This window comes from Brienomyrus brachyistius, chromosome 6 (genome assembly GCF_023856365.1).
Source record: "Brienomyrus brachyistius isolate T26 chromosome 6, BBRACH_0.4, whole genome shotgun sequence".
NCBI classification, from domain to species: Eukaryota; Metazoa; Chordata; class Actinopteri; order Osteoglossiformes; family Mormyridae; genus Brienomyrus; species Brienomyrus brachyistius.
The window spans coordinates 30389830-30404337 of record NC_064538.1 but is presented as its reverse complement, the minus strand read 5'-3'; the positions used below and the strand labels follow the sequence as shown (position 1 = coordinate 30404337).

The 14508-nt window shown below is 49.7% G+C and overlaps 1 protein-coding gene across 2 annotated transcripts in view; it reads left to right on the top strand.

The window, feature by feature from the left end:
* LOC125745029 (E3 ubiquitin-protein ligase RNF43) overlaps positions 1-14508 on the top strand; it is a 72227-nt gene that overhangs the window by 32121 nt on the left and 25598 nt on the right. For both annotated transcript variants that reach the window (XM_049017414.1, XM_049017416.1), the window contains exon 2: positions 8919-9041. In XM_049017414.1, coding sequence (XP_048873371.1) covers positions 8919-9041 — 123 coding nt within the window. The remainder of the gene's footprint in view (positions 1-8918; positions 9042-14508) is intronic.

The following is a 14508-nucleotide window of genomic DNA, read 5'->3' as shown; positions in this document are numbered from 1 at the left end:
GGGAATTTGTTTCTGGGGGCTCACTCAAAAAATTACTTTGGGGTGTGTCTCCCCTCCTAGACATTAACAGCTGGTGAGCAGAATCAGAAAATCATAGTTGGTGGTTAGCAGAACATGCTGCTCCACCATTTCCTAAATAATCATCATGTTTATTTCATATTTTGTGTAGAGAACCTCTGGGCCCCCCCGCAATGGTGAACACTGTCGCTGCTTGCTGCCATGTTAGAATGGTGAGAGTCCCACACACTGGGGATAAACAGCATGTGGCTGCCCTCAGTGAAGGAAGGACTCAGCACATTGGCAATGGGGACGACATTAAATACTGACAAATCAACCCGATTTCAATGCTGGGTCACTAACTGTGATTTCCTAACCCCCTCCGCCATGTTATAGCTGGGCTTTGTTTCCAGCAATAAGAGAACTGGGTGACATCAAAGGTGAAATGCAGCATCTACCCGGCCCGGCTGTTTACTCTCCTCAGGGGAATCAGCATTCCTCGCGGTCACTTTTCCATGGCATTCCAAGGAGCCCTGGTTTTGGGTTGCCTGCTAGCCCTGGGTCAGCTCATCAGAAGGCCTCTGCAGGCAGGAGGATGGGCCGCACGCACAGATCACCATTATGGTTTGCTTTCTCCCTTGTGCTTAAACCTCCTTTGCACTAATACTAATCCATAATGCTAAAGTTTTCTCTTTCCCCCATTTTTCCTGTTGTAGCACCACTGCCAGACCACACTGCTAAGGCTTTTTCTTCTCCCCCATTTTCCCCCATTAGTGCTTATGCTAATCCATGCTGATAAACCTTTCTTTTCCCCCATTTTCCCCTCGTTAGTATTAATGCTAATCCATACTGCTAAAGCTTTCTCTTTTCCCTCATTTTTCCCTCCTTAGGACTAATGCTAATTCACAATGCTAAAATCCCATGATTCCTTTCAGCCGCTGAATTGCAGATACCTTATGTTACCATTTTCACACTAGAACACATTTGTTTTCATGCAATTACAGTCCACAGTTTGTTGGCATTTTTTGGCCTGCCTCTAGGTGACGCTAGCACTGTAGTTGGCCAATGTGTCCTTTAATCTTCTCCTTCCCTGCAGCAGATCAGCTCCAGGTCATAGTTTTGCTCCTGTTGCGATGCATTTACCGGGAGCCTCTGGGCTTTGCCTTCCAGAGGCGTGTCTGCCCTGTGACCTGACGCACATGCCCCGCCCACCACTGCTGGTGGCAACAGCACTACAGTGGTATTGATAGCTGTTCCAGAAACACTCCGTAACACTGTCTGCCCTTGGTGTGTGAAAAGCCCTCGGCTTTAGAAGCTCTATTTCTGTCCCATTAGTTTTAGTTTATAGTTATGGACTTGAATATGTCTCTCTGACATGGAGTTCCTCTCTGGATGGGCCGCTTGGGTTTTAAAGAGGAAAGATGCACTGTGAGGTGCAAGGCACTGTGGAGACACTGAGCTGAATTCAGTTCAAGGAACATCCTTCAGAAGATGCGTAGCACTTTCTGGTACATATTTGTACATTGATACTCTTGTATGTTTCAATGTATTTACAATGGGGAATGAAAGCAGTTCAGTTAGGCTTTTCATTGCTTCATGGCCTGCTCTCTGCTCAGTCTGATCTGGTGGCAAAAAACTGGCCCAGTTTGGGGTTTTGAAGTGGGTTTGCACTCTCCTGAGCAGTGAGCGAGTGGGCCGGGCTGGACCAGGCTGTGATTCACACAGGGAGAACGCGCTGTGTGCGGCGTAGAGGGGCATTAGCCTTCGCTGCTGTTTGATGTGTCCTCCCGCAAAATGAGCCCCTTACGCACAATCCCTGAACACAGAGTATCGCCCGAGTGGGCGTGGGCACCTCTGGTGATGATACACTGCTAAACAAAGCCATTTGTTTGAAAATATTTCCAGTTTTATGATGTGAGCTCTCCTGGTGCCAAAACCAGCCAGTGAAACTGGATTTAACCAAGAAATTTAAGTGCTGTTATTTTATTTTTAATGCTTAAGTTTTATAAGCGTACTCTGGTGGAGCCATAATTAAAGCAGCTGGAATAGCCAATGGATGTTTCTGGAGTGAGGGATATGGAGGCACTCATTTCTAATTTGGTTTAATCGTCTCTCTATTTAACACTTTTGATTTCAGCTTCGGTAGCGCTGTGTAAAGTCATGATAACCAAAAAACATCTTTGCTAATTCACTTTTTTTGCGTAGTTTTATAAGAAACCCAACTTCATGTTCACTCAGAGTAATCAAACACAGTAATGTTCCAGTCAGGTTAGGATTCAGAAGACTTTTTTTCCCAGAAGGCTCTTTTTCTTTTCTTCTTTTTTTTTTTTTTTGAAGAAAATTGCTTTCAATTTTAACCAGTCGTAACGTATTAGTGAAACTCGTGATACTCGTAACAACATGTAGATAAAGATCATCAAATACAATACCCCCAGCAGGCCACGTTAGCTGTGCATTGTGGGATTGGCGCCTCATTCTTTACCCGCTCAGGGGCAAGGAAGGTACTTTTCATTTCAGGTGCTGTGTTTCCAGTCCCATTGTGCAGCTCAGAAAGGAGCGCCGTGGAAAGCGGAGACTCTGCTCGCCGTGAGGGCACCAGTCGGACGGCCGCTTTGTCCACTGGGAAATTCTGTCAGGCCTCACGGGCACGCTGCGATTGTGCCGGGCCGCGAGATAAATCAGCTTGGCGGACGTAAAACCTTGAACTTTGAGCAAAGCCGAAATGAACAGGGTGGGGAGGGCGGGGATAATACCTCATCCTGTTGGGGGGGGGGGGGGGGGCTATTAAAAGGTATGTTTTATGTGGAGGGGTGTAAAACACACCTGTCTCGTTAAAAAAAAAAAAAATAGAAGAACCCCATGTACAGGAATTTATGTACCCAGCAGTTATCAAACATTGAGTTTGCTGTTTTATATAAAGGCTTCGGGAGATACATTTGATACTTTACTGCATTTTGTATATGGTGCCCGCATGTGTTTTTGGGGGAGTGCTTGGGCTCTGCTGGGCTCACGTAGGGTCTGGCCTTGCTGGGTGCTTCGTGGTCGGAGTCTGGGGAAGCTGCCTCGGTCAGCGGACACAGAGACAGCAGATTAATGGCGCAGCGACAGAAACACTGATTAGCAACTGCTGCTCCTCAGACCCGCCCGTCACAACGCTTTCCATATGTCTCTGCTGCCTGGTTTTGTTTTCTTTTATATATATATATATATATATATATATATAATACAGTTTTCTCCTCCCCGTGTTTGCAGCTAAATGTAGATGCTCCCTGGCGCTTCCTGCGGTCTCGATTACAGGAGCCGTGCCGCCCTAAGCATCTTCAGACTGATGCTCGTAACGTTACAATGATCTGAGGCACAGGGCAGCTCCCACTTCTCCCTGATATAAAAGAAAAGGAAAGGACAGAAAATGTAGACACATTTGACATGCTGGAACAGCGGAAGGAAACCTTAGCTTCCATGAGAGCTCGGAGCCATACCCGGGTGGGAGGGCGGAGACTGTGCCAGGGCAGCCGGGCTGCTTGGAGATGCCGTGGAACCCATGTGCCCTCGGAGTGCGTGTCCCATGGAGAGGAGGACGGTGGAGGGTGTGGCGCTTGCCCAGCCCACCTCTTCTGGCCAGCCAGGCAAAAGCAGGGAGCTATTATGAGTGCAGATGAAACACAAAATGATGGTGCCTCTTCCCGGTTTTGGCCGGAAGCTGCAGATTTGCTAGGAGAGCCTGGAACCTGTGAGAGAGTGCAGGAGGAGCCCCGGAGTCAGTGTGCGGCCTCCCTGGCATGGAATGAAAGGAGCAGCACCGCCATGATAAAAGTCGACACTGTAAACAACTCGAGGAGATCAGTGGCACTTTTGTTTATTTCTTTAGTTCATTATCTGCGAAGGGACACTTCTGATGATGTTGTGCCTGTCCTGCGCCCCCCGTTTCAGAGAGGCAGGTACACCCCCACCCATCACTCTTCGAGCCTCTCCTACTTCTATACTTCTGGTTAAATTTTCCTGAGGTACCTGCATTCATTACCGGGCCCAACCAAGTCCACCAAGAGAAAATTTGGAGCAGTATATTTGAGTCCATTTATGGGTTGTCATGGCAACAGTGGTGACAGCATAAGTGGGTTATGGACTTCCCGTACTTTTCCCCCTTATGTTGAAATTTTTTTGTCCTGATTTTTCTCCTGTGACAGTGGTGCCAACAATTCAGTCACCTCACCGTTAAGCTTGAGATGCCTGTGCTGTGTGGGAAACTGCACACCCTGCTGGCTGCTGTGGGAAGTGCTGCAGTCTCAGCTTTACTGAGGCAATGGCAGGGTTTTGGCTGCCCACTTTCACCTTATGAAATGAAGCTGCAACATTGTATTAATAAAAAAAAAACTGTGCTTCTTGTTGCTGATTGACTTGGATTTTTTCTTGCTCACTGTTCACTTGGCATCTTGATGGCGTTGTTTGATATTTTTTGGAGCCTTACACACATTCATTAAAAGACAGTATCACTCAGCACATCAACCAGTAAAATAATAGCATCATGTAGCTGCTGACGTCTGCTCGAGGTTTTCCCGTGAGGAAGCACAACAGTGCCTGTGCTGCCTCCTGTTGGCGCGCTACTCTGTCCTTCATATGCAGTCGGTGTCACTTCAAGCAAGGCTGGCTGACACGGTTTACATCTCCTAGGCAACAGCAGTGATACAAATACAAGATAAATGTTTTTGGAAGTGAAAGAGAAAAAAAGCGAGAGTAGCGACATACTGAGGTATTTTCTTAGGTATGTGGTGATTATTTTGAAGTCATTATGATATCGAGTTTTGTTAAGTTGTTCGCTGCGGTATCCGTGACTAGGCTTAGGCCGTCGCCATCATTAACGAGAGGGAAACTCGACACGCCTCTGTTTTGACACAATTGGAGCACTGGTTCCCTCACATTGTTCTGCATCCTTTAAGAGCTTCAGCAAACAGTCTTCCCCAGATGTTCCCCAGAGTTGGGTGGTCCCTGTTGTTAGAGTACAGGGGGCCCGGGGCAGCTGTTGGCAGAGCCCACTTGTGACATTTGCAATGGGATTCCCCCCCCCCCCCCACCCACAACAGGGTTGCCCAAGTACTTGTGGCCCCCAGTTAGTGTAGAGTTTCCACAAAACCCTTGTGCATCCTCGGAGCCTCTTGGCTTTGGCTTTACTTTAAGTGGGGAGGGTGTGAGTAATGGGGGGGGGGGCTTAGGAATAGTCTTTGCTCAAAGAGTCGCCTTACAGTTCTGTGCCAGCTCGACTCGTCAGGCTAGAATCTGCACTGCAGAACGCAACACATGTACCACTCTTCCGAACCGCCTTCCGGACATCTTTAGTCTACCAGGCCGGGAATTAAATGGTACATACAGTTAGCAATGCTTAAAACAGGTCATAGCGAAGTCAGTGCAGAGAGAGAGTGGATATGCATGGCCTCGTTTATATGATGGGGCAGCAGGTACTGCCTGTTCTGGGGAAGCGTACCGGCTTCAGACAGCGTGGCGTCCCTGACGTTATGATATCAGCGCCTTCCATCGTTTCACTCTGCTCGTTCCATCCTTATGAAGGTCTCGCTGTCATTTATTGCACACACAAACAGCCAACGGTCCCCTTGAATGGGGACTGAAGGAAATACTGGGGTATGTGATGGCAGCTTTGGCTTCTCGAGGAGAGCTTGACTTTGGGTCCATGGGAGCCGACCCAGAGTAAATCCAGGCCGAGTTCCCTAGGGTTGTCTCAGCACCACTGCTGAAATACCAGCAAAGTGTGATCTCTGAGGCTTTGACTACACCCCCCAACCCCAGCTTGGGGCCAAGGAGCTGGGCTGGTTAGAAGGTCCAAAGCTGAAAAAGAACAAAGGACCATCCACAGAATTGCCAAGGCAACCATCAAGACAGCCTGGATCAGCCAAATTCCTCATTTTCCAAGCTCCCCACTTCAGAGAGCTCCGTTCCTGTCTCCCACCCTCCAGCCGAGGTCCGGCTCCACCTCTGAGCATGGGCTCCGGGTCACGGCCAGCTGCTGGTCGCTCAGTTTACACTGCGCCACAGGTGCTCTGCGATGGGGAATTTGGCTCAGTGCTTAGTTTGGATTTGGAGCTGTTAAGCACTGATTGAGGGTCCCAGCTGCAGAGCTCAAAGAGTAATGTCTAGGGCCACGCGGAAACTGGGTCAGGACACAACTGGGTGAGCGGCCAAATGTTTGGGGGGGGGGGGGCATTGGTTAATAGAATTCTTCCTTCACATTCACTAGCTTGGCGGAACGTGGATTTCCAGCAGCCTGTGTTCATTGCAGAAAGCCCCCATTGGGTACCCCCCAACTTCCTGTTTCTTGATTCTTTTTCTTCTCTAAATAAAAGATGGCCAGTTAAAACACATCAAACGTTGATTAACTTTCATCTCCTGAAGTTGAGGAAAAGACCCAACAGAACCATCTAGCTTACGCTCTCTGTTAGCGCAAGAGCAGACAAGAAAATGAAATTGGCAGATGAAAAAGGAAGACCCACAGGGCGGGGGGGGGAGAGACTTCTCACCATGGATACAGTCTGTGTTCTCGTTTTGGAGTCTGTTTTAACTGTTAGACATTTGCCTTGGAGTATTTTGGTTAGATAGTGACTGAACATTAGAAGAATGCCTTTTATCCTGGGTACAAAGAATCTGAAAGAGCTCTGTGTTTTAGGAGGTGCAGGTTTAGGAGTGACCATTGGGCACCACGGGTCTGATTGTTAGTGACGTGGTTCCTTCTCCCCACAAAGGCGCGACTCCCATCTGAAATCCCAGACCTTGTTCTCAGCTCCTGTCCAAAGCAGCCAAGAATGTTCAGTCAGGCTATGGGACTCTTCACGCTGCTGTTTGGCTGGACAACAAAAATATATATACGGGGGCTCGTTTACGCCGTCTGTCTTAAGCCCACTACTGGGGATCGTTTATGATCCTATAGAAGGACACTTTTTTTCTGCGTGGGGAGTTGGACGGTACCAAAGGGAGCTGGCGATGCTAAGAAAACAACCATTACAGGGCTTTCCTGAAGCACGTGCTCCTTAAGTAGGCCATGGCAGCACTTTTTCCGAGTTTTCTGATGAAATGCATGTAGGTTGAATACACTTGTGTTTATGGCGGTATGGAACAAAGGCTTCTCTTCATTGTGTGACGACTATCACGGCCGTCCCCAGCCGGTCCCGTGTGCCGACCTTCACGTCACCATCTCCCCATGCCTTTCCTGTGAGCTGAACCCCGCTTTCTGGCTCTGGCTGTCCTGGGTGCTATGTCCAGGCGTTCATGCTGTGTTATTATTTTTTTTCTTTCCTTGTTTTGTGAAAAGCCAAGATCTGCTGCAGGCCTGTAATTTGGCCCCAGCAAAGGCGGACTAGTGGCACAGCTGGGACGGCTTGCGTGCAGGACGGTCCTGCCTGCTCCGTGGCGGGGCTGCGGTTGCACGGGGGGGAGCGGGAAGCATGCCGCAGGAAGGGGAGCGCTCTCTCATTTGTGCCGTCCCAGTATAGAAAGTCCTGGGAAACCTGGGAGTTTGGCGACCCACAAAGGCCCATCTCCAGGCCGCCAGCCCCTCTCCTCGCCCTCCCCAGGAGCAGCGGGAATGTGCTCCGCCTGTCGCTCAGATAGTCGCGGCTGCCCAGCCATCTCTTTCCGAACGTCTTGGCAAGGCGTGAAATTGGCCCTTGGTGACATTTTGTCACCAGCGGTGGCCAATATGCAGCGTACGTTCCGCAGCTCAGTATGGAGTGCGGAGTACTGTGAATGAAAGCCTTTTTTTATTGCCAACACGGATGCATTCGAGATCTTTGCACCTCAGTGTCATATGTGCATCATTCAGCCTACTATCCAGTAAAGGTGCTGAATTTAATGTGAACATTAATGGACTGATGTTGTCTGGCTGTGACCTCGAGGGCTCTAGCGGTGTGGCTTGGTCTCCCCGCCCCTGGCACCCCAGCAGAGCCTCGAGGGCCCTAAAGGCCCTGAGCTCACGATGCGGCATTTCCATGATCATGTGACGTCACAGTTGGAGCGGTCCGCAGCTCCGGCTATGTGCAGAGCCATCCAGTTCTCCTCCATTTCAGGATTTCCAGTCCAGATGGGGGGAATCTCGTTACATCAGCGCGTCCACATGAAATTCCATAACACCCTCCCAGCTCTGCAGCGCCCTCCTTAGGTTGGATGTGTACACTGTGCTCAAAATGCTCCACACTGGAAATTGCAATTGATCAATAGCTCATTCCACTCCTACCCCCCCCAGGCCTTCCTGAGCTAACTGATGCACATCTGGTGGGGTTTATGGGGCACCCAAAGAGGACCTGGGAGTGGGTGACCTGACCCCTGCTCTGTGACAAGCAGGCCAGTGACCATCCCAGCTATTTCTGGGACTCTTAAATGCAGTTTGCTCTCTGCGAACTCCCCAATAAACTTGTATAAAATGTTCTAAATCAAGCGAATCGTAACAAACGTCATGTGTAAACGTGGCTTCCAAGTTCACGTTTTACAATTTGTGGCTTTGTCATGTTGCCCTTTTTTTTAAAACCGGTCATATTTTTATGAATCATGAGTTATGGGTTTCCCCTTTGTTTTGTTGTTATTGATACGGAGCCTTTCATTCAAATCTAAGGCCACGTGTACAGGAAGCCGTGGGGAGTGACTGCTGTCATCTGCATGGAGGATCAGCGAAAGGCAAATGTCTCGTTTCAAGCGTGGTGACTCTGAGCTTGGGGGAGTAATGTGGTCAAAAGGTTTTTTAAATCTATGAACTCAGATCCTTAAAAGTCTAGTATTGCAGATAAAGTTTAGATGAAGTGATTTTAATTTTTGATGGGTAAATCAAGGAATTATAACATAAACAACAGCACCTCTGGATGTTCCTCTCAAGGTGGTGGTAATTATCACCGGCCGCTGACCGTGCCTCCTCTCCCCCGTGCCTGCAGTCCCACCCGCTGTCCCTATGCAACACCAGCGAGGATGAACGCCAAGAGAGCATCTTCATCAGCATCGTCAAACTGGAGAACCCCGAGCACCAGGTGCCCCAGTGCCTCCCTCTGCTGGAGAAGGTGAGTCGCGGGGGAGTGCCCCACCAGCACTTCGGGAATTGGGGAGCTTCTCTCTACGTCCCAGTCTCCAGGGATTTTATTGTCTCTGTGCAAGTGTGGTTATGGTAGCTCTGCTGCAGTGAGTAGTGGCATCCGCAGATGCACCCGCAGAACAGGACTGAACGTACTAAAATACGACTGAGGCGGGATTTCCAATTGTCACACATCTGGCGTGACACTCACGCTTTCAGACTCTCACGCAAGAAATCTTACGCAAAATCTACATTACTCCATTATAAATCTAAAATTAGCTGCAGGGTAGTTTGTGACCCTACAGACTATTTACAAATTAATAAAACTCTTACATATATGTAAATGTGTGTGCAGACTTATCTCAAGTGAAACTCTCACTCTAGCCAGCTGACCAAAATTGGCAACTCTGCTACACTAGTTACATAAAAATACAGTAGGGAGGAGCTGGGATACGGAGCTTAGTTCCTACAGATAGCTGGATTGCAGGAGTATGAGTGTATACATCGAAGTACTAGGCAAAACAAATGCATGGCAGACATACTGAACAAAGAGTGCACCTTCAGAAAAGTCCAGTTGTGATACAAGAGTACTAATATAGTGGAATGAAGTGATTAGTGATTAACATCCGGGAGTGCTGCCATGAGTCTGTGTGTCTGTGAGAGTGCGCATGCGCTGCATTCACACACCAGCGACGCAATGGCCGACAGCACATTGCGGTCATACATGCAACCCGATCGGCATGAATAGCCCTGTCCTTGCTCTGCTGGCCCGATTGTGTGCCCATCCTCGTCAGGGTGCCTGGAACAGAGCTGCAGTACGCAAAAAATGCCCCGGCACAGTGTAAACGGACCCCTGAGCAGTCAGCAATGCAGCTAAGTGGCCAGGAACCCAAGGCCCCCCTCTTTCTCTCCCTCTCTCTTTACTTCTCTCTCCCCCCCCTCTCCTTCTCTCCCTCCCCCCCCGTCCTTTTCTCTCTTTCTCCCCTCACTTTATCCCTCTCTCTCCCTCTGTATTTATTTCTGTATCCCTCTTTCCCTCTCTCCTTCTCTCTCTCTATCTCTCCACCCTTTCCCTACCTCTCTGTCTAAACCCCCCCCCTCCGATCCAGTGGCTCTGACCCTTTCACAGTGCACAAATGCACTGCCAGAGCCAAGCTGCCCTTTACAGGAGATTCGGTGACATTGCAGGCACTCTTTCATAGTCCAGGAAGGGGGGGAGAGGTGGGAGTAGGGGGGCAGGATGCTGGCAGGCTTTGAATGCGACGGCGGAGGTGTTTGATACGGCCAGATCATGCCACTGGGGCTGGGGGGGGGGGGGGGAGCAGTGGCAGGGCTAGTATGCAGGGGAGGGCCTCCTGGCATGGGGGCGTGAGAAACGCCAGGCCAGCTGTCCCCTCTAGGGAGGGGAGGACAGGACCAGCCAGTGCCTCATGTCAGCCATATTGGACTGTTAGGAACAAAAGGTCAAGGATTGGTGCGGTTTAGGAATGGCCTTTTTAACACAATAATTAAACAATGAGAAAATGTGTTGCTTTATTGAGTAAAATGTGTAATACAACTCAATTTCCATAGGCAACATATGAAATGTTGAAACCGAGAAATTTTTATTTTTATCACAAATATATGCTCAATTTCAATTTGATGCCAGAAACACATTTCAAAAAAGTTTGGACAGGGGTACATTTACCTCTGTGTTGCATCACCTCTTCTTTTAACAGGACTCGTAATTTTGAAAGTGAAATGTTGTCCCATTCTTGCCTGATGTAGGATTTCAACTGCTCAGCCGTCCAGGATCTCCTTTGTCGTATTTTTCATTTCATGATGCGGCAAATACTTTCAGTGGGTGACAGGTCTGGACTGCAGACAGGCCATCTAGCAGCCGGACTCTTCTACTAGGGAGCCATGCTGTTGTAATATGTGCACAGTGTGGTTAGACATTTTCTTGTTGAAATATCAAGGCTTTCTCTGTGTCTGGATGGCAGCATATGTTCCTTCTAAACCTGTACATATTATTCATCATTAATGGTGCCTAAGCCTTGGGCACTAATGCACCCCCACACCATCACGGATGCCGGCTTTTGAACTGTTCACTGATAACAAGCTGGATGGTCTCTCTCCTCTTTAGCCTGGAGGATGCTGCGTCCATGGTTTCCAAAAAGAATTTGAAATTTTGATTTGTCAGGCCACAGGACAGTTTTCCATTTTGCCTCAGTCCATCTTACATGAGCTCGGGTCCAGAAAAGTCAGTGGCATTTCTGGATCATGTTTAGATATAGTTTCTTCTTTGCTTGATTTCATCTTGCATTAGTGGATGCAACGACAAACTGTGTTCACAGGCGCTTCGGAAGTGTTCCTGAGCCCATGCATTGATTTTCTCTATATGCAGTGCTGACTGAGGACCTGAAGATCACAGTCATACAGTGTTTCGGCCTTGTCCCATGCAAATACAGATTTCACTGGATTCCCTGAATATTTTAATGACAATATGTACCACAGATGAAATTCTTGGTGATATTACACAATCTTTCACGGAATGGTGAACCTCTCCCCATCTTCACTGCACAGAGACTACTTCCCTGTTTATACCCAATCATCATACTGACCTGTTGCCAATTAACCTAATGATTATGAGATATTCATCCAGGTGTTTTATTTTAGCATTACACAACTTTTCCAGTCTTTTGTTGCCCCTGTCCCAACTTTTGTTGAAATGTGTTGCTGGCATTAAATTCAAATATATATTTGTGATAAAACAATAACATTTCTCAGTTTCAACCTTTGTTGTCTTTGTTCAAATGTTCCATCCATCCATCCATCCATTATCTACTGCTTTTCCGGGTTGGGTCACGGGAACAGCAGTCTAATTGGGAAACCCAGACTTCCCTCTCCCCGGCCACTTCATCCGGCTCCTCTGGGGGAATTCCAAGGCGTTCCCAGGCCAGCCAGGAGACACAGTCTCTCCAGCATGTCCTGGGTCTTCCCCGGTTCCTCCTCCCAGTGGGACATGCCCAGAACACCTCCCCAGGCGGGCGTCCAGGAGGCATCCTGACCAGATACCCAAGCCACCTCATCTGGCTACTCTCGATGTGGAGGAGCACCGGCTCCCTCCTGAATGACCGAGCTTCTCACCCTATCTCTAAGGGAGAGCCCAGCCACCCTGAGGAGGAAACCCATTTCGGCCGCTTGTATTCGCGACCTTGTTCTTTCGGTCACTACCCATAGCTCATGACCACAGGTGAGGGTAGGAACATAAATCGACTGGTAAATCGAGAGCTTTGCCTTTTGGCTCAGCTCCTTCTTCACCATGACAGACTGATGCAGCGCCCACATCACTGTTGACGCCGCCCTGTTCCAGCCTGTCGATCTCCCGCTCCATCCTTCCCTCACTCGTGAACAAGACCCCGAGATACTTAAACTCCTCCATTTGGGGGAGGACCCCCTCCCTGACCCGGAGAGAGCACTCCACCCTTTTCCGGCTGAGGACTATGATCTCGGATTTGGAGGTGCTGATTTTCATCCCAGCCGCTTCACATTTGGCTGCAAACTGCTCCAGTGAGAGCCGAAGGTCACGGTCTGATGAGGCCAACAGAACCACATCATCTGCAAAAAGCAGAGACTAAATCCTGAGGTCACCAAACCGGACACCCTCAACGCCCTGGCTGCGCCTAGAAATTCTGTCCATAAAAGTTATGAACAGAATTGATGACAAAGGACAGCCTTGGCAGAGTCCAACCCCCACCGGAAACGAGTCCGACTTACTGCCGACAATGCAGACCAAGCTCTGACACCGGTTATACAGGGCCCGAACAGCCCTTATAAGGTAGCCCGGTACCCCAAACTCCCAGAGCACTCCCCACAGGACCCTCCTTGGGACGCGGTCGATTGCCTTCTCCAATTCCACAAAGCACATGTACACTGGTTGGGCAAACTCCCATGCACCCTCCAAGATCCTGCTGAGAGTATAGAGCTGGTACACTGTTCCACTGCCAGAACGAAAACCACACTACTCCTGCTGAATCTGAGGTTCAACTATCCGACAGACCCCCCTCTCCAGAACCCCCAAATAGACCTAACCAGGGCTGAGGAGTGTGATCCCCCTATAGTTGGAACACACCCTCCGGTCCCCCTTCTTGAAGAGGGGGACCACCACTCCGGTCTGCTAATCCAGAGGCTCCACCCCCGATGTCCACAACATACTGCAGATGCATGTCAACCAAGACAGCCTCGCAACATCCAGAGCCTTGAGGGACTCCGGGCGGATCTCATCCACCCCCGGGGCCCGGCCACCGAGAAGCTTTTTAACCACCACAGCAACCTCAGCCCCAGAGATAGGGGAGTCCACCCCCAAGTCTCCAGACTCTGCTTCCTCACTGGAAGGCGTGTCGGTGGGATTGAGGAGGTCTTCGAAGTATTGCCTCCATCGACCCACAACGTCCTGAGCTGAGGTCAGCAGCACCCTATCCCCACCATAAACAGTGATGATGCTGCACTGCTTTCCTGCCTTGAGCTGCCAGATGGTGGACTAGAATCTCCTTGTCGTTCTCCACGCCAAACTCCTCCCATACCTGAGTTTTTGTCTCAGTGATTGCCGAAGCCGCATTCTGCTTCGCCCGCCGGTACTCATCAGCTGCCTCTGAAGTCCCACAGGCCAAAAAGGCCTTCTCCTATCCACCAGCGGGTTCGGGGATTGCCGCTGCAACAGGCAATCCCCACCTTACGGCCACAGCTCCAGTCAGATGCGTCCACAATGGAGGCATGGAATATAGCCCATTCGGACTCAATGTCACCCAATGACATGGGTGAAGTTCTGCCGGAGGTAGGAGTTGAAGCTTTTTCTGACAGGGGATTCCGCCAGACGTTCCCAGCAGACTCGCACTATACGCTTGGGTCTGCCAGGTCTGGCTGGCTTCCTCCCCCACCAGCGGAGCCAACCCATCACCAGGTGGTGATCGGTTGACAGCTCCGCCCCTCTCCTCACCCGAGTGTCCAATACATGCGGCCGCAAGTCCGATGACACGACCACGAGGTCGATCATCAAACTGCAGCCTAGGGTGTCTTGGTGCCAAGTGTACATATGGACACCCTTATGCTTGAACATGGTGTTCATTATGGACAATCCGTGACAAGCACAGAAGTCCAATAACAAAACACCACTCGGGTTCAGATCAGGGGGGGTGTTCCTCCCAATCACGCCCCTCCAGGTCTCACTGTCATTGCCCACGTGAACATTGAAGCCCCCTAGCAGAACAAGAGAGTCCCCAGGAGGAGCGCTCTCCAACACCCCTTCCAAGGACTAATAAACAGTGGGTATTCTGAACTGCCGTTTGGCACATAAGTGCAAACAACAGTCAGGACCCGTCCCCCCACCTGAAGGCGAAGGGAGGCTACCCTCTCGTCCACCGTGGTAAACACCAATGTACAGGCACCCAACCAGGGGGCAATAAGTATGCCCAACC